Raw genomic sequence first — 26974 nt, 5'->3', positions numbered from 1 at the left:
TAATGAGATAACTATTGCAAAATGCGCACACACACACACACACACATATATGGACTTATAAAAAAAAGAAAGAGAGAGAGAGAGAGAAGAAAATTCCTTACTTGGTGAATATCCATATTCTCCATAATCCAAGGGCTCATCTTCTTACTCCTCTATTACTGCGGGAGACTTTGCAGGAATATTGACGCTAGGAAGAGTTTCGGAGATCGATGGGAGATGCTCTTTGTCAGTACCTTCTACAATGACATCTCCCTCGCCATCGATGTCAACTTCTCCTTCTTCGAAATCATCATCACTTTCATCATCTTTGTATTTAACAGAAGCGGTACCTTTCGATGAAGAGGCTGAACTTTCGTCACATAAATCTTCTTCGTCAACGTCTTCGATCATAACATGTTTCCCTTTAGAGGGAGAAGCTTGGCTACCTCCTAATCGAGGGTTTCTATTAACTGGAATTGAAGGAGATGGAGAAGCCTGACTACCTCCTTCTTGAGGAATGGATAGTAACGCTTGCAAGCTTGCCCGAGACCTAGTCATGGGAGAAGATGAGCTAGGAGTAGGCTGTGAAGGGGTTGGTTCATCTTGAGCTACAGCAGTGTCTACCGAAATGGGAGTAGATGTTCCTTCAACATCATCTGCAACCTGGCCAATGAAGTCACGAGGGACTTTTTCAAATTCCGCCATGACCCTATGAGCAATCCAACCTTCTAGAGTATTGATGGCTTTCTTTTCACGGATTGGATCTTATAAAGATATTCTTCTGCAAATTTGGCCATAAAAAGGTGCACGACTCTTCTCCGGTATATAGCCAATTCCATCCTTGAGCTTCCTACCTTTTAGCCTGGGCAGGGGAAACCAGATGGGTTCATCCACTAGTAAACAATTGTTGACCAAGTATGATTGGTGATCTCACCATCGCATCCAGCTATAAGAAACACGAACTATACGATCACAACTTGGAATTACAAAAGTAGAATCAACACGACCACCTAGTAGCTGTTTCCATACCATGACCCAATTGTAAGGACCAATGCCATAACAACGCATTCTTCTAGTAACTAATCCACAGTCTTTTAGAACGGCCTGATCGAAACCGAACCAACGAGCAAAACGACTGGGATAATATGGTTCTCTCCAAAACTTCGTTCTTTCTTGCAGTGGCAAGCTACAAGAGCATATGGAAAGAAAGAATGCCCTTTCTCCTACAGTGAGTGCCGCGGTGTCTATCATATCAGTATCTTCGATGTAGTGATATAGACGGAATTGAAAGAAATCAACCTGATCAATCTCCCGAATCTTGTTGGCTACCTAGTTGTATGATCCTTTTGCCATAGCCCTTTGTTGAAAAAATCAAAGTGGAAGGTGCGAAGGATGAACATATGCTTTATCCAGGGTTTCAAAAGTCAAAGGAAAGTAAACCCCCATCTAGCCAGTAATATAATGTCATGGGGTGTACGCTGAGGAAGCCCCAATGGTAGGGTTCTTGACATGAATGACTATTTCCCCAAGGGCTCTATAAATAAAGCATAACATTGGAGGTGCAAGTGAATGCTTATGGCCTTCCGCTAAGGCGCCAACAACGACAAAGGCCGTGGGGCGAATGACATCTGCCCATTTTGAACTAAGAAGCACTACAATGCTTAGCCAATAAGCTAAGAAGGCCGCGAGCTCCCCATATAAGCTGTACTCTGCTCTCTCTTTGATGTTGTCACGAAGCCCCATTAATATATGGAGAATGGCAATCACGAAATCTGCAGGAGAAATAAAAATGGGTGAGAAAAGGTGCAATTGAAGAAAATAGTTGATTTATGGATTTAAAACTACCTGAGGGCTCTGGAAAAGTGTGTAAGCCATTGCAGAGGAGAAATCTTGTGAATGTTAAAAAATTTCGACACTTTCTTGAAAAGTTCAATGGTGGTTTTTGAGATGGAAGGCTTACGGTCAGGTGAAGAAATAAATGCCAACTCCTTATCAGATGGGACAAACTCATCGTAAAATTTCCCTATTAGTGGAAGGCCCGCGATTCGGTGGAGATCCCAGAGCGTGATGCTCATCTCACCCGCTGGCAAATGAAAGGAATTGGTGATAGGAGACCAGTAATTAAGAAAGCCTTTTATCACAGTCGACTCTCTGTAGAAGTACTGAGACGTAACTTCTATGGCATTATACAAGCCTATCTTGACAAGCATCTTCACGTGTTTGGTCAAGACAGCTTCCCCCAATCTGAGTAATAACGATGTGAAGTTAAGAGACCCCTCGTCCGAAATTCCTCCGGTCCCCAAAGCGGCTCACGGTATCGGAAACGTTGTTGGATCGTCTCGTAGAAGTATATGGGGAATAAATTGTGGGGATTGTGAGAAGGGACGAGGAAATTCATTGGGTAGACCTCGCTGATGCGTTACCGTTGCTTGTGCACTAGCAAGATTCCCTCGAGAATACTTGGTTCTTTTAACGTCCAGGAAGAAGTATACATCAGCCTCTCTCCATCTATATGATCTCTTGGTTCATAGTTAAGCATGGATTGATGACGATGAAGACTGAGAGGAATCACAATTATACCCTTTGAGTGAGGGTTATCAAACTTTTTGATGCCTTCAATCACCTTGACCATCTCCCATGAGTTTTGGAGCTTTTTTTAAAAAAATTTTTATGCTCCTTATTCTTCTCTTCAAATTCTTTTGCCTTATTGCAGCAAGTTTTCTTTTATCGAGAGGCAAGGGGTGTATCCTCTTGAGCAGGAGGTCTTTGACTGTCGGTGTGAATATGAGTAGTCGATTTCAGCCACTTGTCCCAATTGTATTCACGACCATGCTTCGAGGGTCATTCTACATCTCCCATTGAAATTGCCCGATGAATAGGAGATAGTAGTGAAGAAATGCGATCAGTAAAATCAAAGGTTGGGAGCACGAGCTCCTTGAAGTAAGTAGGATGACAGGCGGTGGTTTTGGTGCACTTTTGTTGTGGTTGGTTAGAGGAGGGACAAGGATGAAAAGAATATGGGTTTGACAAATCTTGGTGAGAGGGTTGTGCAGTAGGTGGATCAACGGCACGAAAAGTTCGCTTAATGCGGGCCATGGTAGAAAAGGGTTAAAGACTTAAGGGCATTTGAAGAAGAAAAGTTCAAGACCGAAAGTTTTTCTTAGTTCTAGTTACACGGACTTGCGCAATCAAAGTCCTTTGCGCGGGGCAGTGCAACGACCAAAAGCCTTGAGCGAACAGGAGGCCTGTTGCACGGGTTCGTGCAAGCAAAAGTGGTTGCGCGGGGATTCGTTGGAGAGGCAAATGTTCATTACAAACTGAAGCAAGTGTAGAAAGAGTAAAGTTCCAGATATTTATAGTGTGTGTGGCCGAGTACGGTACACGAGCACCAGTTGCACGGGTCCGCGCAAACCCTTTCAGAGTAAGATTAATCATGATTCTTTGATTTTTGAAGAAACAAAGAAAGGATCAATGGGGCATCTGTTGAAGCATAAAAAAGGGAAAGAAAGAATTGAAGAATAAGAAGATAAATATGAAAAACATGAAAGGAAACAAAAGATGAAGAAGAAAAAGTATCTTTAAGGGGGTTTGTGTAGGTCCGCACAAACCATATTGATTACGCGAGTTCGCACAACCATTCACATCAGTTGCGTGGGCTTGCACAACTGGTTTCGGGAATTGTCGTCCATGAATGATTAGAATCAATGAAAGGTGGGTCCCTTGGCACCAAGATCGAGGTTTCGCATATGTTTAGGTATATAAATACCCCCCTCCCCCTCTCACTTGGGAAGATTGAAAATTTTGGAAGAAGTGCAGAGCAGCAGAGAAGATTGAAGGTAGGAATGCAGAGAAGCCTGGGGTTTGCACGGGTCCGCACAACTAGATGGCTATGCAATCAGTAATGATAAGGGCTGAAATGTTGCCGAAATGATCAAGCTCCGGTTCTCCTTCTGTCCAAGCTTTAGGAAGAGAAATTAGCTGATCAGATCTGCACAATATTCCTCTTAAAGAGATGATCAAAACACGAGTCAAAGTGTTGCCGAATTTGACATCCAAATTCAATATTTGAACTTTGTCAATTTTCGTATTCTAGATAATTTATCTCAGAATCAAGAGATACCCGAGGATGTAAATGAACTCGGTATTAATAATACGATGATTGTTCTTAATGTACTATTTCTCTGTTTAATTTAAATAAGATAATCTATCAAATCAAATTGCGTTTGTTCTTATCCGAAACAAGGGGTAAAGGAAAGGTAAAGTGTTGGAACTGTGGGATGGAAGGACATGTAAAGAAGGATTGTACAAATCCTAAATCTAAGAGAGAAGAATCTGAGCCTTCGTACAAGGAGGCCAATGCTGCCACGTCAAGTGGATTGAGTGGATGTGATGGTGATGTCTTGTTTGTGTCTACGATCAGACGACCATACGATGATCGTAGGGACGAGTAGATTTTAGACATAGAAGCATCCATTCACATGACTCCTCATTGGAGTTGGTTCACCAGCTACAGGGAGTGCGATGGTGGACAAGTATTTATGGGCAATGACTATGCCTATAATGTTATGACAGTTGGTATGGTATGTGTCAAGATGTTTGATGGGACAGAGCATACCCTGACTAGGGTGAGGCACGTTCCTGACATAAAGAAGAGCCTGATTTCTCTCGTTGCACTCGAGGTTATAAGGTGCAGGTTCATGGGTATTGATAGTACTCTTAAAGTATCTAAGGGGGCATGGGTGATCATGAAAGCGCAATAACTTGATAACATGTAAAGGTTAATCGAGAGCACTTCAAAAGGTGGAGCTGCAGTGGTTGTAGCGGATTCCACCTCTGCACGCGTGTAGCATGTTGGGCATGACTACATGAGCGGGTAATGCATGAAGGCTGAGACGTGTGGATAGAGATATAGAGTAGGTGGAGGATCCACCTGTGAGAAGAATCACATGGCATAATTACAGGTTATCGGCGAGGTACATGGATGACTCCAATATCGCAGGAGATTCGTCCTCTATTCAAATAGCTCTAGGTGAGCCTAGTGTTGAGAAGTAGAAAGTGACTATGGGCGATGTGATGGACTCGCTGTACTAAATCGACACATGGGAGTTAGTAAAGCTTCCAATGGGATGGGAAGCGGTTGGATGCAGGTGGATCTTCATAAGGATACAATATAGATACAGAGCGATGTTAGTGGCGAATGGTTATGCTCAGAGAAAAGAGATCAGCTTCTCAAAGATATTCGCGTCGACGGTATAGCAGGTGTCTATTAGATTCGTGATTGGCGCTGGTTGGCCAATGGAATCTTGAGCTGGAAAGGATAGATGTGGAGTCTGCAGTTCTGCATATAAAATTGGAAGAACAATCTATATGAAGCAACCAAAGCGGTTCGAAGTTAAAGGGGCTGAGGAAAAAAGTTTGCAAGAGGTCGTTGTATGACCTGTTGCCTATATAATGGTATAAAATTTGATTCCTTCATGGTGAGTCAGGAATTGTATGGTGATGACATGTAGATCGCTAATCATGACTTGTCTAAAATTAATGTACTAAAGACTCGGTTAAGTGGGACATTCAGGATGAAGGATCGAGAGGCTGCAAAGATGGTTCTCGGCACTAAGACTGAAAGATAAGTAGGTTTTGGTAATCATAGGTAGAATACCTTGTGTAGGTATTGATCAAGGATGTGATGGACCAGGCATAGCTAGAGAGCATTCTATATGCGTCTTTCCTTAAGTTTTCCTCATAACATGTCCCAAAACAGATGAGGAAAAGAAAGATATGTCTCATGAGTCTTATTTGAATGCGATTGGCAGTGCATACCACGGTCTGTATTAGACCGGTTATTTTACAGGCAATTGGCGTTATGAGCAAATACCTCGACAAGCAACATTGGATGGTGGTGAGATGGTTATTTCGATACATTCGAGGTACAAAAGATCACGTTTTACTTTTAAGAAGACATGAACAAAGGTGGTTGGGCATGCGGATTAAAATCCGGTAGACATGCTCACATAGATCGTTCCTGTAGAGAAGTTCGAGTTCTGTGCAACTTCTCTGGGCTTAACGATGGCATAAAAGAAGGATGAAGTGTGCACAAGGAGCGTTGATTGAAGCTGTGATGCAATGCAGAGATAAGAGAAGATGTCGAGAAGCTACACGGTTAAAGATTGAAGACATGATGGAGATTGTTGTAAAACAGATGTCTTAAATCTTGGTTCACCGAGATGCTCGAGCAATCGAGGGATTGGCTCGACTAGTCGAAGACAGTTTGACTCGAAGTCCAACAACGGGGCATTTGGGATTTTCAAGACGCTCGACCTGTTGATGGACAGGCTCGACCAGTCGAAGGGGTCCTTTGACCAGTCGAAGCCCAGGCTCGACTAGTCGAGGGTTACACAGATGGTGTGCGGTTTATACGCGGACTACGTAAATTTGAGGCAGTTTGTAGGAGGTGCGTTAGTGGGGTTTCCCCATTTATAAATAGGAGTCCCTAGAACCATTCTCAGGCATGTTAAGGCTTTTTAAAAGGGTTCCAAGGGTTCCTTAAAGGGTTTTAGGATTTCTAAATGGTGTAGCAAGGGTGAGATTCAAGGTTGTTCGAATTGGGTAAGTTCCTTCTCTTTGTAATTTATGCATTTATAGTGGAATTTATGTTGTTCTGTGTCGTAGTTTTTTCTCGAAAGGGTTTTCTATGTTAAATCTGTGTTCTCTTGTGTTTGCTTGGTGCCATTGGATTGCTATCCTAGATCCATATCTATGTGATTCTGCAGCAAAAATTCCAATACCTGTAACAAGGTTTGCTGGTAGCACCATGTGAAATCTTAGCCGTACATCTAAAAGCAGTTACCGTTGCATACAGTAGACCACCCACGTGTGAAGAATCTGACTGATAGAGATCACCTAAGGTGTGCAATGCTGTGGACCACTGCGCATCTAAGTGGGCTGAGGACGTGTCTGTGGTGGGTCCCAATCACCGAATCCAACCATGAATGTGGATTAGGCGGTATTGCCAACACCACAAAAGTAGTGGTGTTGAAGTGTTGGGTGCTATGGGGCCCATCGTCATGGATGTGTTTTATATCCACATTGTCCATTTGTTTTTCGCACTCATTTTAATGTATGAACCAAAAAATGAAAAAGAACCGAAGTTCAAGTGGACCACACCACAAGAAAAGTGAGGATAATGACACCCATTGTTGAAACCTTTATAGGCCCACCGGGATGTTTATTTGTCAGCCTCTAAGAAGTTTTAAATGGCAGGCATTCAATCTCCACTGTTTCCCATGGTGTGGTCCACTTGAGCTCGGTATTTACTTCATTTTTGGTTTTATGGCCTAAAATGAAGGGGAAAAATTAATAGACGGCGTGGATATAAAACCCATACACCACCGCGGGCCCCATAGTGGCCCACACATTGACACACCACCGCTCGTGGAGGTGTTGCCTGATGTGCGTCCATCCAACCATTCGGCTTAAGGGTTCACTTGATGAAAGCAGATTAGGTAGTGATTGGGTGGTGTTGGGCACTGTAGGGCCCACTGTGATGTATGTACTGTAATGTATGTGTTTTATCCATGCCGTCTATTCATCTTTCTAAGCTCATTTTAAGAAGCAGATCAAAAGACTATACCATAGGAAACAGTAGTGAGTGAAAGTTCACCATTAAAATACACATGGCCACAATATACGTTGTACATTAATAATACTCTGAAGCAATCAGTACATCACTAAAATCACACAAATGGAATGATCTAAATTGTTCAAAGGTTGACCATCTAAATGAACAGTTAAAAAACATTGGTTAGTTACTTATTTGTGATTTTTATGTCGTGGCCTACCCAAGGCTCAAAATTTACTAACTTTTTGACTAAAATATATATTTCAATGAGCTTATTACAATAATTCCATCAAATATATACATGTACACTAATTTAAGATATTAAAAATGATTTAGAACATTACATATGTTCTTGTGACTATATTGAAAAATTACAATGCATAACAATTCCTCCCATTTACTCCCAATATTTGAATTTCAAATGCATTTCATCTACTCCAATCGAAATAACACTAAATTTATTTATTTTCTTCAGCTTCATTTTTCATTTATCTTTATTTATAAGCTTCCGAACGAGCTCTAAGGTATTCTCCAATGGTAACAGTGGCTGTAATCATTATCTTACTATCTTTAATATATATTTGTTTTCTTAAAAAACTGCCTTAACAATTATTATAGCTATTATAATTTTTTTAAATAACAGTCATGACTATTTTGACCCTATCACATATAGTGGTGGTAACCACTATTCAAAAAAAGGCCAAACAAAGCACAAATTGTGTCTGGTGACGGAATAAGGAACGAGAAAGGATATTCACATGGTAGCAGCTAATCCAATCAAATCAAATTGTGTCATGTAAGGTCACGAGAGTATCCCATGGTGGCTTGGCGGCGAATGAGTCCAAAGAAAATGCAGGATGCTGGCCCAAAAGTCAATCACCTGGACCGCTCTAGATGCACGGTCGATCGTTACGGCCCACTGCCGAGCATCACTCCACATTCAAGTCACAAAATCAGACCGTCGGATCATACGATCAGGAAATAATGGGCCAATGCATCATCAATAGTGGGTTCCACCACACGATCTCATTCCCGACTACACATCTAGGTGGGCCCATGGCCCCATACACCAAAAATTCATACGAGTCCCGCTCTTATCCATACGAGGACGAGCATCTGATGATGACAATGCTACAGCCGATTTCAACTAAGCAATGAATATTAAATAGAAGGCCAGCATCAGAAGAATGGCAGTCGCCGCGGCTGCCTCTCTCGCTGTCTGCTCGTCTTCTCTCCTCCTTAGGCTGCACCCTTCCTCTATCGTGCGCCTCTCCTTCTCCTTCCCCGCCCCTTTCTGCACTACTCCACGGGTGCGCATGGCGCAAACCGTCACCCGCGCTACTCTCGGCCTCACCAAACCTGTCCCCGTCGACATTCCTCAGGTCTCTCTGTGTGTGTGTGTGTGTGTCTCTCTCTCTCTCTCTCTCTCTCTCTCTCTCTCTCTCTCTCTCCCTCCCTCTCTCTCTCTCTCTCTCTCTCTCTCTCTCTCCCCCAAGTGGCCGTAAGATGTGATAGTTTGGTTTTGCACACTACATGTTTGACGAAATTCCTCATAGAGGTATTTTGAATGGTTTCTGTATGTATTGGTTCGGTCATTCTGAGAGATGGTGTTTTTCTTTTGCGGTGGGATCTTTTTGTACGTTTAATTATTTCTTTGGAGTTGATCTTTTAATCGTTTTTTATTGATGTTGATATAAGTGTAAGTTGGGTAACCGGACTCTCTGATGCCACTTACAACTTAAAGAACTTACAGGCATCCAAACAGGCACGAGGAGAGATTCAAGTGGTGATTGACAGGATGTGCCAACTGGGCACATGGGTGAGAGATATGTGCTGTTTGTTGAGTGGGGCCACTGCAAACATGCACTGGTCCAAAGATTAGGCCGTCCGGTGATCATGTGTGTCAAGCATTTATGAGAGAAAAGAATGGTAGGAGAGAAGATGAGAGACGGTGTATGTCAAATGTACATGTGAGGTGCATCTGATGAATGGATTTTCACTCCTGGGCTTGGGTGTATTCCTTGTTGCTGCCACCTGATGAGTGGCCCAGAATCTGAGGCGTGTGCTTCTCAGCATTCCTCCAGTGATGATTTGATGTATGCTTCTGGCTTCCAATGGTTTCTTTTGATGCCAGATTAATAGGACTTTAATTTGCCGGCCATCTGTTTGATTAATTTCTGAGAGAAGATTTTTCTTATCTTCATTGTTTTCTGCTGTGTTTTCACATTTTTCTCTGTACTATTTCTGAAAGATTGTGTTTTGCTTCACAACCAAGGTATTTAAAATCCGTTACATAACGGTAATGGTCATAACCGTTACACGTTACGGGGTTGAAATGCTCGTTACAGAAAAAGCAGGCCGTAAAGGCCCTATAACGGCCCCGTAAGGGTCCCATAACGGTCTTGTAACAATTTTTTCAAAAAAATAAAAAAAGATCTGTAACGGCTGGTACGGGGGCTGTAACGGCCGTTACGGCCCGTATCATAACGGTAATGGTGGTGGCCGTTACGGCCACCGTTACCATTTTGGAACACATTGTTCACAACTAAAGCCAATCATGACACTAAAGCAAGATCTCATTTCCATTAATTACGCATTCAAGCTTCCACGGGCCTGGATTCTCCATCAATGCTCAATTGGTGATTCTTGTTGAATCCTCTTCCACAATTAGGTGCATGCTTATAGAACCCTTGAACAATCCCAAACCCTCAAAGCTGTATCCGCTGCCTCACTAGAGTCCTCTCCCATTATAGTATAGAAATCAAGTTTAATTGGGAAAAGTGGTGTGGAAAATTTTCCTTGGGGCCCATTTGGATGTGTTGATAAGAAACCGACTAAATGCATTTACGTCGAAACACCTTATTTCTAGTGTTTGGGAGTTCCAACACATGCATCATTTCCACTCAAATATATTATTTCTCATTTCCATTTCATTGGGTTTTCACTATTTACATTTCCATATTTATACTCAACACCCTGTTTTCCATTTCCGTCTCATGAAGTAAGCCCAGCCCCATCTACCATTGTTTCTTCTCGTTATGTGAGCCCAATGTTTTTGAAAAGAAAATATTAATGTGTATTTCCATTTAAGCTTCTCAATTAAAATCTCGCAAATGTTTGACATGAAATTGACATCATGATAGGCCATTGTTCGTATCAGATTTCTAATGGACATGATGCCCCCAAATAGTTTTTTTTTTTTTCTTTTTCCCACTACCATTCTATGTATCTCTTCTTCTTCTTTTTGAAAATTCCATTTCTGTGTATTTCATTTCATTTATATTCCCATAAAGCTTTCTTTTTACATGGAAACTTTTCGAAGCATCCAAATGGGCATATAGAAGGAATCTTCAGGACTTTGAAGTAGTGATGTTAGAAAAGTTGCTTAGGTCGTAACTGATGTGAATCTTCCCACTTGAAAGAAGTTTTATTGGAATGTCTTTTTCTTAAAAAGAAACAAATAAGTGGAAAGAGATTCGTATTCCCCAGGGTGACGATTAGGTATTCATTTCCGCAGGCAGGAAATTATGGTGGAAGGTGTGGTCCTTGAAGTGTTTAGCTAGGTTGTGGATAAGGGTGGCAATGGGACCCGACTTTAGGCCGGGCTTGGACCTACAAGCTTGGCCATTGGGTTTGGGCTCAAGTCATTTTAGCTCAGTCCAACCCAGCCCAATCTGACTTTTTATGTACAGGTGTTATGTCCTGCAAATGTCCCATTCCACTCCTCTGTTCAAGCAACCCATCAATCTGGAATGAAGACTATTGGTTTAATTCCTTTGTTTGTTCGTCGTGCTTATGTGGTCCACTTGATTAGTGGATTGATTAGGAACATCCAATTGGGAAATAGGGATTTATCAATTTTTGGCCGGGACTGGGCTTGGTTGGGTTAGGCTCTGACTTGGTCCTGTTGCGCTAGGCCCATGCTGGACTTTTCAAGAGGTTAGTGTCTCGTTGGCAGGGAAAAACATTTCATTTACCTTGTTTAACTAGGATGCTATTTCTTCCTTGGCATCTTTAGTTGTAAGTATGTCATGTCCTTTTTTTCTTTTTTTTTTTTTTAAATTATATAATTTTGGGAAATTTACCCCCTCTTTCAATTTAATAATTTTCGTTACTTTCTCAAAAAGAGACATATGCCGCTCCTACATTCGGAGGCTACTCCTTGACCTCCACTTCCTTTTTAAAAACTCGCCTCACCTCTTTGGTTCCTGATCCAACAACTCACATGATTGTCTCACCTTCTTGGGGAGTTTGTAAAAGCCCTTCTTGATTCCTTGAGGAGGAATGCTTCACTTTTAGGTTCTCTCTTCTTTCAAACCTTTGCGCTCTTGACTACAAAGACTCCTTGACCTCCAGAGAGACTCCGGTCTTCTTGAATGACTTCCTAGACTCCAGAGACTCCATGACCTCCATAAACTTTACCCAATTACTTAAGGTAAAAAGAAGGAGAAAGGATGATGATGCGGGATAAAGAGAAGGGTGGATTTTTTCATGCACCGCACAATTCAAAGGGGTTGATTTTTTGTAGGGTTATCTCCCTTTGCAAGAGAATGCTTTCTCCCTAAACTTAAACTTTTCTAATTCCAATCTTCATTTCCATATTGTATCTGCAAAGTGACACACACACACACACTAAATATATACTTCACACACATGTATGGGTTTTGGTATATAGTCCCCACCTTTATGGGGATGTTATCAATGTCCTCAAACCATTTCAAGGTTACACGGGGTGACCTATTGTCGATCCCAACCGTTCATTCATTCATACAACTAGAAGCAAGACCCGGTGCAAAAATCATGCCAATCAGGTGACCCTCAGCTTCCGATCAATTGCACAATCAAGAGTGACTAGAGAAACAAAATAGGTCCAACATTATCGTAAAACATCTAGTAGATAGATCTCACTTTGTATTTCTTATGATTCTAAAGTAATACTTTGATTTGATGATTCTAATCATGTGATTTATGGCTTGTAAACAATGGACGGTTGTAACAAATTGGCCATATTCAAAGGTTTAGGATCGCCTAAATGGCCTGATTTTTGCACCATGGCTTGCTCTTTATGAATGGATTAGCGGTTTGGATTGACAATAGGTCCCCCGTGTGACCTTTAAAATGTTTGGGGATGTTGCTAACATCCCTTGAAGGTGGGGGCGTTAGCAAAGCCATACACCCAGACACGGTGAGACCATGACTTATGATGCACCCAATGAATAGCTTCCAACCTTTCTTCTGCGTGTGACATCCAATCTGTCAATAGGTTGGCCCCATTTTGACAATCACCTCGTGAAAACCTCAGCCACATCCACTCATTGAGTAATTGAAGATTAGGTGTGTCACGTGTCATTATAAACGTTTGGGGAAGTTGCTAACCCCATGAAAGGGGGTACATTAGCAAAAACCCCACACACACACACATAAACGAAATTATTTAAATTAAGAAAATAATCTTAAATTACCACACATACATGGGCCTAAATCTCTCATTTTCCTTTATTCTCTTATTCTTATATCCAACTTAATATCTCTCAAGATATTAATATATTATATTAAAGATCTCTCGAGATATTAATATATCCTATTAAAGATTTTCTATGGCTCAAATATTGCAAAATAGAAAACCTTTATTGACTTAATATTCCTCTGAAGATCCTTTAAAATCTTTACTAAATAAAGGCCTCAAAGAGTCAAACTAGACCCACACAAAGGATGCCATCTCTTAAAGATCTCTTAGCATAACTTAACATATGAGGCCCATCATCAGGCTGTAGGACCCACAAATTGGGCTTTTGGGCCGCACATCTTCATCACTCATATCTTGCGATTTTCATGCTTGCATTATTCCCCACTAGTTGTAAGAAATTCAACCTCATCGAATTTTTCATCTTCTTACACAAGGGGCAAGTATCAAGATTTTTTAATCTTCTTACTTAAGGGGCAAGTATCGATTGGCTTCAACGACTTAATCTCTTTGGCTTGCTTCCTGACCAACCCAGATATTTGATCCACTTCGTCAAGTGGCTTAGGATGCAATATGAATGTCTTTTCATCCTTTTCAATCGTGTAGGAATTTTCCTTCCCACATATTGTAGCCAGACCCCCCTTGAAGGACCCGAACATAATGCCATTGCATTCCGAGTAATACATTGTAGACAAAACTTGTATTTTTCTATTTATCAGTGGCTAGATGTTGTTTTCCATGATGTGGCCCACCTCATTAATAGATGGGCTATTTTTGCAGTAGGTGGTCCTCATGGTGGGGCCAAATTATTGGAAGGATTGGATGTTGCATGCACTCAAGAGGTTGTAAGATATTCAATGGGTGGATCATAGGTTGTGGCTGGTTGGACTTGGGGTTTTGCTAATCTCCTCAAACATTTTTAATCTTATCTGCCAATTTTCCATGCTATTGAGATGCTTTGGATCATCCAATGGGCATGATTTTTGCACCATGGCTTGTCCTTAAATGTATGAAAGAGTGCATGGTTCAAATTGAAGATTAGGTGTCTTAGGTGATGATTGGACCTATTTGTTAATTCGTTCAATCTTGACTGCCAATTTTCTTTGCTATTGAGATGCTTAGGATCGTCCAATGGGTGTGATTTTTGCATCGCGGCTTGCCCTTAAGTGTATGAAAGAGTGCATGGTTCAAATTGAAGATTAGGTGTCTCAGGTATCATTATAAACGTTTGGGGAAGTTGCTAACAACCCCATGAAAGGGGGTACGTTAGCAAAAACCACACACACACACTTACACATAAACAAAATTATTTAAATTAAGAAAATAATCCAAAAATACCACACATATATGGACCTAAATCTCTCATTTTCTTTTATTATCTTATGCTTATATCTAACTCATTGTGTTAATATCTCCCAAGATAGTAATATATCATATTAAAGATCTCTTGAGATATTAATATATCTTATTAAAGATTTTCTACGACTCAAATATCTCAAAATAGAAAACCTTTATTGACTTAAATATTCCTCAGAAGATCCTTTAAAATCTTTACTAGATAAAGACCACAAAGGGTCAAACTAGACCCACGCCCCGCCCCCCCAAAAAAAAAAAAGAAAAAAAAAAGACCCACACAAAGGATACGGTCTCTCAAAGATCTCTTAGCATAACTCAATATATGAGGCCCATCGTGGTCGTAGGACCCACAAATTAGGCTTTTGGGCCACACATCTTCATCGCATATATCTTGTGATTGTTCATGCTTGCATTATTCCGCACTAGTTGGAAGAAATTCGACCTCGTTGAATTTTTGATATTCTTACACGGGGCAAGTATCGAGAATTTTTTATCTTCTTACACAAGGGGCAAGTATTGATTAGCTTCAACGACTTAATCTCTTTGGCTTGCTTCATGACCAACCCAAATATCTGATCCACTTTGTCAAGTGGCTTAGGATGCCATATGAATGTTTTTTCATTCTTTTCAATCATGTAGGAATTTTCTTTCCCATATATCATAGGGTCCCGAAGGACCTGAATATAATGCCATGGCATTCCGGGTAATACCTTGCACACATGCGTCACTCCACATCACACTCCAAACCTTGCCGTGGTACTCATCATCAATGGAAAAAAGAAGATAAGCAATGATGAGTTACTTGATTCTGTTGTCATTCCAAAACCCCAATGGACGACATGCGAATATTCCTGTACTACCCCTTGTTGGTTCAGGCCACATGATGAGGATGACAACCTCTTCACATCTATGTTCAATTTTCCTTCGTCATCCTTGACAAATAATTCCGACAAGTGTCTTTGTCGATCACCAACTTGCACAATCTCCCTAGAACTATGCAATTTGTCCCTAGAACTATCAAGGCATTGGTAATTCAATATGCTTTCTCTGAAGATTTTGGAGACAACAGAATGTGTCGTTAAGGAGATTTGGCATTCCATCTCGGTGTGCGAATCTTCCAAACTGTGTTGCAATCGCTAACTCCATCTAGCTTCCCTTCATCACATTCATCATCTTTGTTATATTTACTAATTGAGATTTCGAGTGGCTCACCTCCTTTCATGTTCTTCAGATCTCCATCAAAGTTGATAAGCCTCATCTATGTAATAATCCCTTGTCGGACAATCCAACCCGTCAATGTACCTTGTGACAGGTTAATTTGTCATTATATTGAGGTCATTCTGGATAATGGGGCGGTAGAAATATTTTACGTAAGCTTTAACTGTCAGAAATGTTGGAAATTTTGATAGAGTTCTTGCTCGTAATTTGAGGGCAAAAACTTTTGCCACAACCACCGTTCTCGTTACGGAATACCTTGGCCACAACACGTTCTTTATCTTCTTCCAACTCTCCAACTTTTTCTTCTTAGCGTATGTTTGATTTTTCAATTCCTCGGTAAATACCAATAAATAGTTATAAATTGCTCATTATTTTTATTTACGTCCGTTTGAAAGCCGAGGGTATTTCCACCTTGAAACTCGGTCTAGAAAAGATTGATTTAAGTCTGTGGGGTCTATTGTGATGTATGTGAGATATCCACGCCGTCCATCTATTTTACCTAAACATTTTAGGGTATGAGGCCAAAAATGAGGTAGATCCAAAGCTCAAGTGGTCTACACCATAAGGAATCGTGGTCGTAAAAGGCTTTTAGTGGTAGGCATTCAACCCACTCTTTCGTGTGGCATGGTCCACTTGAGCTTTGGATCTACCTCAATTTTGGATCCATGCCCTAAAATCAGCCCTCAAAATGGATGGATGGCATGGATAAGCCATATATATCACAGTGGCCCGACATGAAATTTGCACCCTCGGTTTTAGTGTCCAAAAAACTTATCGTCATTGTCAACATAGAAAAAAGTACTAGAATTATATTGGCAATTAATCATTACCCATTTACATGCATTTACCTAGGAAACTGAAAAACCGACACCCCCTTAGTGTATTTGCAGGTCTTCTAAAGTTGCGTCCATCACAAAAGCACATGACCCTGTAATTAAGGTGCCACAAGCTTAACCTTCTTCTCTATCATCTCATTCCATTCGATTGCCTTTTATTAGTCAACTCTTGCTTGGCAGAGATAACATTAGCTGGATTGGGTAAAGGAGGGTTTTGTCCGTTGGGTAGCCACTTGTTTATATTTAGACAGTTAGTAATGAGAATTCCTAATTTGAATTTCTGTATAGTGGGATTCATAAAGTTGACCCTAGATAGAGCGGAAGAGGCTATGATGATGAAGATGGCGAGCCCATGAGACTCTGGGTACATATGTGAAAAATGGGGCTCAAGGGCTGGTTTGTAAGTTAGACTTGGAGAAGGCATATGATCATGTTAGCTGGTCATTCCTGAGCTGCATGCTCTCTAGGTTGGGTTTTGGGGAAAAATGGAGAAAATGGATGGAGGCCTGTATTTCTTCTACGAAATTTTCAATCCTCATAAATGGCTCTCCTTTTGGCTTTTTCCAATCTACAAGAGGATTGAGGTAGGGTGATTTGCTCTCCCCTTGATGTAGGACATGAAAATTAAATATGATATGCAAGATTTCAGGCTTAAGATCACGTTAGTTCAGAAACAATTACACAAATTCCATATCCCACATGAAAGTCCAAACATTCAATTAAGGGGAATCTATGCCGGTCCAGGCCTGCACATGATAGGGTTGGATCAATAAAAATTATAAACCAAACGATACTCAAAGATAAGAAATAATCATCCACACATGCATAATAATCAGTCCCTAGTCCAAGGGATTCAGAACTTCCAATTAGGGGAACCCTAGGGTAAGAAAAGGGGCATAAAATTGGAGATTTGAGTAATTTAGGGTTAGGCTTAGGGATTTTGGGTGAAAGCAGATTGAAAGAGAGGAGAGAGATGAACCAGAGAAGTACCGCACGCGTGGACAACAACAATGGCCCAGACGCACGTGCGTGTGATCCCGGCCGCACGTATGTGGGGCCCACTATTCAGAAAAAAGGCCACCTTCCCTGGTCGGCCAGGGATGGACTCCAAAACCCCCAAATCTCAACTCGATCCGATGTACGGTTTGTGCATGGTGCTTCGCCGAAGTTTCAGCCCTCCTGTAGGGCCAGATTCTAAAATTCTGCTGTGGGGAGGAGAATTGCTGCAATAGATGATTGATTCGAAGTGTAGATGATGGGGTGAGATGAGAAGAAGGGATGATAGAAGATAAGTAGTAGAGATGGCGATGGATGGGACGAATCAGGATAGATGTGGATTCGCACCACGGTAGTTAACCCTTCGATAAAGGGAGGGTTTCGCACCCAATTAGGCTTCACAACTCAAAGAGTAGGAAAACGCAGAATTTTTATTAATCTTCAATGAATGAAAAAAAGTTACAAGGGGTGCCTATTTATAAGCAAATCTTATACCCCAAAACTCGCACCATGTGCGCAACCTATTACTTGGCGATGAAGTAAACCAAAATAAAAACTAATCAAAGAAATGTAAAGCGTCCATGATGTTCTAAATAACATTAATAAGCAAAACCCAAAATATGAAATCGATTTGACTAGTGGGCCACGATCATGAGATCCCATGATGGGCTTTTCTTGGCTATAGGGTTCACTCTCTTGAACCAAAATTTCGTCTTCTAACTAGGAGGTCCTCTCTGGACGTCGTCATCAAGCCAGATCGATGGTGGGGCCCTCCTTCTGCGTATGTACGTGCGTAGGGGGGTGGTGTGCATGTGCGGGATGTCCCCATCAATTCTCCCCGGCTGCGAAGATTTCACCACTGGCGAAATAAAACTCCTGAACCGCTCCGAAATGTAAGGATCAAGTCTCTGAAGCTCCTCCTCAGCGAGCCACATATTGACTGAAGCTGGACGTTACTTCCACTTGACTAAGAACTTCTGAAACCCGCCGTCCGACGTTGAAACTATCTGATAGTCCAGGATATCCTCTACTTCTTCTTTGGGTATGTGAAGGTTAGGTATGGTAGGTAGAGGCTGTGAAGAAAGGTCGGGAAGAGTAGGTATGGGAGGTAGAGGCTGAGAAAATGGGTCAGGACGGGTAGGTATGAGAGGTAGAAGCTGGGAAAATGGGTCGAGATGGGTAGGAATGAGACGTAGAGGCTGGAAAAATGGGTCAGAAGGGGGCCATGGATCAAGGGAAAGGTTTGGAGAATAAGGATGGTTAGGCGAAAGGTTGGACAATGCGTTAATGGCCTATTGAAATGCAACTAGGTCCTCCACATTGAATGTGGAGCTAATTCCCATGGAGGGTGAAAGATTTGCCACATACGCATTGAGACTGTTTCGTTTTATAATTTTGAATGGTCCAACGCTATACACGTGTAATTTTCGAACAACTCCCTGAGGGTACCGCTCTGGCCTGATGCGGATCATGATAGAGTCCCTGACATTGAATTCCTTGAAACATTTATGTTGGTCTGCAAAAAGTGAGTAATGTTCATTACTAGTCATGATCGTCTGCCTGATTTCTTGATGCCATGAATGAATGTGATGCGCAAAAGACTCTGACGGCCTATGGGACTGTGACATAGGGACAAGATCAATAGGTTTCTTAGGTTTATAACCAGTAACGACTTCATAAGGACTGAGACCTGTGGACCTATCGACAGAATTATTAACGCAAACTCGGATATAGGTATTACGGTGTCCCATGTTCTGGTGTGCTCTATATCCCTCCTAGGGGTAGACCCATACGGTAGATCATCTGGAATGACATCACGAAACTCATCCACTACTGAAATGGCCTCGGTAGGTAACTCTACACTAGCCTCTGGTGTATTCTCTCTAGCCATGAGGCCGCACATGTTGTACCCCTCAAAATAATGGTCTTGATGTCCCTTATGGGTGGGGGCATGGGTGCACGCCTATGACTGATTCTTTGGCCACCTCCATTCATTGGTCTATCCTCCTGGCTACCCTGTCTGAGATTGACCATCTTCCTTAATGGTGGGGTTTGTCCTGAGGGAGGCCTCTATTTGGTCAAGGCGTTGATCTATGCTTTGTTCCAAGCACTTACCCCAAGACTTGATCTGCTGGGACAGCTTGTTTAGTGACTCTAGCAGTTGTTCCATGTTTAGTGTAGGGTGTTAGCCAAAACCATGACTCGTACGTGTGGGCGTACAACTTGCTAACTCCACCTAAGGACTTTCTACGACGACTATATGGGACTAAATGATCCTATGAGACTCTATATGAGGGAAACTACACAGTGCTACTAAAATCCAGCAATATAGTTGTCAAATTAAAGGAATAACAGAAAGTTACAGCAATGTAAATTGCTAACTTTCTGCTAAAAGAAATTTCAGCAACTAATATCAGGGACTATGGACTCCTAAAAGCTACATGTGATGGACTGGATGCATGAAGGACTCAAACAAACTAACCCTAAACAAGTAATGTATTCCCCTATAAGAACCCTAAGCTCTGATACCAAATTTGATGCAGGACATGAAAATTAAATATGATATGCGAGATTTCAGGCTTAAGATCACGTTAGTTCAGAAACAATTACACAAATTCCATATCCCACATGAAAGTCCAAACATTCAATTAAGGAGAATCTATGCCGGTCCAGGCCTACACATGATAGGGCTGGATCAATAAAAATTATGAACCAAACGATACTCAAATATAAGAAATAATCATCTACACATGCATAGTAATTAGTCCCTAATCCAAGGGATTCAGAGCTTTCAATTCGGGGAACCCTAGGGTAAGAAAAGGGGCATAAAATTGGAGATTTGAGTAATTTAGGGTTAAGTTTACGGATTTTGGGTGAAAGCGGATTAAAAGAGAGGAGAGAGACGAACCAGAGAAGTACCGCACGTGTGGACAACAATGGCCCAGACGCACATGTGTGTGATCCTGGCCGCACGTGTGTGAGGCCCACTATTCAGAAAAAGGCCACCTTGACCCTGGTCGGCCAGGGATGGACTCTAAAACCCCCAAATCTTAACTCGATCCGATGTACGGTTTGTGCATGGTGCTCCGCCGAAGTTTTAGCCCTCTTGTAGGGCCAGATTCTAAAATTCTGCTGTGGGGAGGAGAATTGCTGCAATAGATGATTGATTCGAAGTGTAGATGATGGGGGTGAGATGAGAAGAAGGGATGGTAGAAGATGGGTGGTAGAGATGGCGATGGATGGGACGAATCAGGATAGATGTGGCTTCGCACCACGGTAGTTAACCCTTCGATGAAGGGAGGGCTTCACACCCAATTAGGCTTCACAACTCAAAGAGTAGGAAAACGTAGATTTTTTTTTATTAATCTTCAATGAATGAAATAAAGTTACAAGGGGTGCCTATTTATAAGAAAATTTTATACCCCAAAACTCACGTGCAACCTATTACTTGGTGATGAAGTAAACCAAAATAAAAACTAATCAAAGAAATCTAAAGCGTCCATGATGTTCTAAATAACATTAATAAGCAAAACCTAAAATATGAAATCAATCTGACTAGTGGGCCACGATCATGAGATCCCATGATGGGCTTTTCTTGGCTATAGGGTCCACTCTCTTGAACTGAAACTTCGTTTTCTAGTTAGGATGCCCTCCCTGGACATCGTCATCGAGCCAGATCGATGGTGGGGCCCTCCTTCTGCGTACGTATGTGCGTAGGGGGGTGGTGTGCGTATGCGGGATGTCCCTATCACCCCTTTGCCTTTTGTCATAGTAGCAGTCAGCAGAGGCTATGAGTAGAACTCGAGGGGATGAGAAGGATCTCTTTTCTGGCTTTTTTATTCCTAACTAGGTGTATGTCTCATCTTTTGTTTGCAGATGATACCTTGTTATTTTGTGATGCATTAAAGTATAAGGTAATTAATTTGTGTATAGCTATGAGATGATTCCAAATTGTCGTTAGTTTGAATATTAACTTGAGTAAAAGTGAGATTCTTGGCGTTAATGTATGGGAGGCAGAAATTGCTACATTTGCCGATTTATTTGGTTGCAATGCGGGATCATTCCTGTCTACATACCTTGGGTTTCCACTGTGTTTGGGAAAACCTCTGATTCACCTTTGGGATAAAATTGTCGAGTGAATGGAAAGCAAGTAATCGTTGTGGAAAAATAAATCTTTATCCCTTGGGGGCAAGATTATTATGATGAAACACTCCCTTTCTAATTTGCCGGTTTACTTCCTCTCGCTTTTTCGATGCCCTGCTTATATTGTAAGTCGTTTGGATAAATTGCGTAGAGCCTCTCTATGGTAGGGGGGATGGAAAGAAGTTCCATCTTTTGAGATGGTCCGAGGTTTGTCGACCTTATAGGGATGGGGGAGTTGGCATCAAGGTGTATCGTTGCGGTAATGGTGGGTGTAACGGTGCCCACCGTTATCGATACGGTTATGGGTTGTTACAACCCCCGTAATGGCCACCCTCTGTAATGGTCAATTATTTATTTATTATTTTTTTGTTATAAAAAAAACTTAGAAAAAAATATCCATTAAATCCAGAAAATTCTCAATATTCTACATATGTATTCATTTATAATTTTGAACATGTTTATGGTGTGTAACGGTCCACTCTTTGGTGAGAATGCTGTATCGAGTGGTTTGATGAATTTATGAACCCGACAGTTTGGAATTGATAGCAAAACTCATACATTTAATTTTCTAACTATCTAATACCAATGATAGATATATTAGAATGAATTTAACGTCAAAATATTTGACACGTGTAGATGTTTGCTATTATTAATACCACATTCAATCATCAAACAAGAAAAAAAGACATACTTTTCTTAATTTTTAAAAATAGGCTGAAAATAGTCCGTAAATAGTACGTAAATACAAAAAAAAATACTGAATCACTTGCATAATATGTAAAAAGAACATTTATATATTCTACTATCATTAACACATCATATTCAACCATTAAAATAAAAAAAAGATTGATTTTTTTCCTAATTTTTTAAAATAGGCCCAAAATAATTTGAAAACACCAAAAAAACCAAATCAATTGCATGATATGTAAAAAGAACATTTATATGTTATACTATCATTAACGCACCATATTCAACCATTAAAACAGAAAAAGATTGATTTTTTTTTTCTATTTTTTTAAAATAGGCAAAAAACAGTTCAAAAAAAAAAAAACAAAAAAAGAAAAAAAAAAGAAAATCAATTGCGTAAAGAATGTTTATATGTTCTACTATCATTAACACACCATATTCAACCATTAAGACAGAAAAAGATTAAAAAAAATTTGATTTTTCCTAATTTTTAAAAATAGGCCAAAAATAGTCCAAAACTACAAAAAAATTGCATAATCTATAAAAATAACATTTATATGTTCTACTATCATTAACGCACAATATTCAACCATTAAAATAGAAAAATATTGAAAAAAAAATGTTTTTTTCCTAATTTTTTAAAATTAACCAAAAATGGTCCGAAAAAAATACAAAAAACAATCAGTTGTATAATATGTAAAATGCACATTCATATGTTCTAATTTGAATAACACATCATATTCAACCATAATAACAAAGATTCAAAAAGTAGAAGTATAAATATGTATTTTTGAAGATTTTCTGAAAAATGGCCCACAGAGCTTTGATTCAACAAAATCATTGAAATAACTTGATTTGATCATCAAATTCAAGCTAAGAGTGATGGGAATTTGCAGTAGAATAGTTTATAAAAGAATTTGGAAGATAAAAGTGCCTAAAAATGAGAAAAAAACGCAACATAACAAAACAAAAAATTAGCTATTTATGACCGTTATGGGGGGCCTTGTAATGGCCGATCCGAGCAAAAAATTCGGGGGTCACCGTTTTGACCCCCATATTGTGTAACGGATTAGGCCATTACCATTACGTAGTTACGGTTGATACGTAACCAATTTGGTATACCTTGGTTGGCATTAGAAGATTGCAGTAGATTAATCAGGCTTTGATTGCTAAATGTGTTTGGCGCTATGGTATGGAGGAGATGAGCCTCTGGAGAGTGGTGATCCAGGCTAAATATGGCTCGGCTCCCCTTGGGTGGTGGACGCAGAATTCCTCCGTCTATAGGGCTTCTTTCATTTGGAAAGGGGTGGTTGCTATTGCGCCGATCATTTTTAATGGTGTTAAATTCTTAGTGGGGGACGGATCTAGAGTTAGATTCTGGACTGATGTTTGGTTTGGGGATCACCCTTTGTGTTTTTCATTCCCTAGGTTGGCAAACCTTTCCCCTTCGCTCAACATTCTTGTAGACTAGTGCTTTGACTTTGAGAGGGGTGTTTGGGTCCCCCCTTGTTGTAGAAATTTAGAAGAGGATGAGATTCTAGATCTTATTATGCTCGTCTCTTCTGCAAGGGATACAGTTGACGCAAGGTTCTCAAGATTCCATGGGCTGGAAATATCTTAGGATGTGGACTTTTTAAGTAAGATCCTGTTATCCACTTCTAGCGGAAGAAGGTCATAGTGTTGAAGAAAGTCACACCTCTAGAATTTGGAATTTTGGAGCTCCTTTGAAAGTTGCTGCTTTTGCTTGGTTGGCAGGTCAAAAACGAATTTTAACAGTTGACAACCTCATCAAAAGAGGAATGGCTATTCCCAATGCCCGTCCTCTTTGCATGCATGCGGAAGAATCGGTTGATCACTTACTCTTGCACTGCCCTTTTTCTTCCTATGTTAGGGCTGGAAGCCTGGAATATTCAAGGATGGTTCAATCTACTGGGTGATGCCTGCTTCTATTGATGGTCTTTTTTGAGCATGGGTGTTTGAAGGATCTGGTACCGTGAGGAAAAAGAGGTGGAAAGTTGCAGTTTTGTGGGCCATTTGGTTAGAAAGGAATAATAGATGTTTCAACAATTCTAGTGCGCCCGCTTATCTGATTTGTAACAAGGTTTCCCTCATGATTTGAGAAGGGGTGCCTTGATGATCGCTGTGGTCCTTCCCCCTTTTTTGTGTGTGTGTGTGTTGTATTTTGGGCGCGTGCGCGTGTGTGTATATTGGGCTTGGCCTATTGTACAGTTATTTGGCTTTGCCTAATAAATTTTCATCTTTTAAAAAATTCATGTAGAATTGTGCCTGCTTCCTGAACGGCAGTATTGTCTTATGGTTTTCTTTATAGTATTATTATTATTATTATGTACATGCACTATATATTTTTGTTTCTGAGTGCTGATTTTATTCCTTTCTGCTTTGTGTTTTATTCATTGAAATGGGCTTTTATGTACATACACTGGCCATGTTTCCTTTTTAACATTGTCAGGTTATTGATTTTTTATTTTTAAGAAGTGGGCTTCTAAGATTAAGTCCACATGGCTTTTCACTCTGAAGTGCAACTGATATGGGCTTTTCTTCGGTGAATTTTATTAGTTGTTTTATATATATATATATATATAATTGTTACAAATTCATTTAGGGGCTGTTTGGATTTGTGGAAAGCATGGTCAAAGGAAATATCATTTCATGATAAACTTTGTTTTTGGCAAAGCATGAGAAATGAAATATTGTTTCTAATGTTTGTTTAATTATCAACATCTTCTCAAAAAATTCCGGACCTAATTTCAAATTAGATGTTTGGCAAAACAAATCTTTTCAAAGAAATTTCTCCTAATGTGCAAAATGAGTTTGGATTGAAAGCCATTGGCATGACCCACATGTGCAAGGGCCATGTAAGATGGATTCATTGGGACATCATTCCGATATGTGCTGATGAGAGGATTCTTTAGTTTCTCTTTTTCATGGAAAGTTAAAAAGGCCATTTACTCCACAAGATCTTGTAGAGTAAGCTTATTGTGCGAATGTTGGGTGTGGCCCACCTAGGCATGCATATGCAGCCAGCTGGGCATTACATGAACCCCCATCATGTGGGCCGCCATGTGAATTTGGAATTTGGAGCTGTTTGAATGGTTTTCTTGGGTGGGATACCCCACAAATCACGCATATACTATGATTAGGCAGGCCCCGCCATAGAAAACAATGGAAACTATCTGAAAACCTCTAAATTTATGCAGTGACCCACACGGTGCTTGGATTGCCCTAATTTTTGAGGAGACCAACTTTCATGATGGGGCTCACTTAACGTATAGGGATGGTATATACATCTTTCATGGTGGGGCACAGTCAATTGTGCATGTACATCTTGCATGATGGGGCATCAATTCATGATACCTCCACACGTTGCATATATCCTTCTTCCAAATAAAGAGGTCAATTCCTCTAGACTATTATAAAATGAGGTTATACTATGTGGGGCCCACTGTGATGGAGGGCCCACATCCACTCCGTCCATAATGTGTGGCCCTTCAAGTGCATCCCCTATTCCAAAAAATCAGACGAATCCAAAGCATAGATGGATGATGGATCACACCACAAGGAACAGTTGGAATGGAGTTGCCCATCGTTGAAATCTGCCATATAGTGTGTGTAGGGCCCATAGTGTTCTATATAAATCAACCAATATTCATGAGACAAGCTCAACCAGGATGAGGAGGTTCACATGATGGACTGAGTGGATTTCATAAACACAAGATAATAGAACCCACACATGTAGTTGCAGAAAAAGCTTTCTGTAAATGTTGTATAGCAAGTGACGAGTAATAATGGGAAATGATTGGAAAGGAAATGTGCTTTTCTGAGGGTGGAAGGTGAGAAAATAAATTGGAGATTTTGTAGGAAAAATTTGTGTTTTGGGGATTCACTTCACCTCACTTTCCTATTGTTTTGACTATCACAATCGTGGAAAACGGTTTCACGGAAACCCTATTTCCTTTCCCATGCTTTCCACAAATCCAAGCAGCCCCTTGAGATTTCTGTTACTTATCCCACAAGCATTTGTTAAGATCGATGCCTCAGCATTCTCAATTTTCTTCCTTTAAAAAAAAATTATTTGTTTTTAGTCTTTCACAAGTCAATACTGCTTGGGAGAAACTACTAGTTAATACTGAATCTTAACTTGCTTGCTCTTTTTTCGTTGTTCCCGATCTTTAACCTACAGATTGCTTTTTCTGCAAAAGAGAGTGATTTCTTGGAATGGAAAGGCGACATACTTGCAGTGGCTGTATCAGAGAAGGACATGTCTAAGGATGAGGATTCCAAGTTCAAGAACCCAATTTTGAAAAAGCTAGACAGCCAGCTTGGTGGACTTTTGGGTGAAGCATCAGCAGAGGAAGATTTCACTGGAAAAGCTGGGCAATCGACAATTCTAAGACTTCGCGATTTAGGTTTCAGGCGTCTTGGCTTGATTGGGCTTGGGCAATGCATGCCTTCTACTGCTACAACCACTTATCGAGGCCTTGGAGAGGGAGTTGCTGCAGCTGCAAAAGCTGCACAGGCAAGTAATGTTGCTATTGTCCTAGCTTCTTCTGAGGGGCTTTCTGAAGATTCTAAGCTCAATGCTGCTTCAGCAATAGCATCAGGTAGATCTTCGATCATTTTGGTGTAGTCAGGAAAAAGGTTGAACTTCACTTATATTCT

At 40.6% G+C, this 26974-nt stretch overlaps 1 protein-coding gene across 2 annotated transcripts in view; it reads left to right on the top strand.

Annotated features, from left to right (window-relative positions):
• The first annotated feature begins 8688 nt into the window (after window positions 1–8688).
• Window positions 8689–26974, top strand: part of LOC131256961 (leucine aminopeptidase 1-like) — a 33335-nt gene continuing 15049 nt past the window's right edge. For both annotated transcript variants that reach the window (XM_058258084.1, XM_058258083.1), the window contains exons 1-2: window positions 8689–8976; window positions 26496–26916. In XM_058258084.1, coding sequence (XP_058114067.1) covers window positions 8782–8976; window positions 26496–26916 — 616 coding nt within the window. In that variant the 5' untranslated portion in view covers window positions 8689–8781. The remainder of the gene's footprint in view (window positions 8977–26495; window positions 26917–26974) is intronic.

This window comes from Magnolia sinica, chromosome 9 (genome assembly GCF_029962835.1).
Source record: "Magnolia sinica isolate HGM2019 chromosome 9, MsV1, whole genome shotgun sequence".
NCBI classification, from domain to species: domain Eukaryota; kingdom Viridiplantae; phylum Streptophyta; class Magnoliopsida; order Magnoliales; family Magnoliaceae; genus Magnolia; species Magnolia sinica.
The sequence above is the reverse complement of the archived record's forward strand: the minus strand, read 5'-3'. Positions and strand labels throughout refer to the sequence as shown.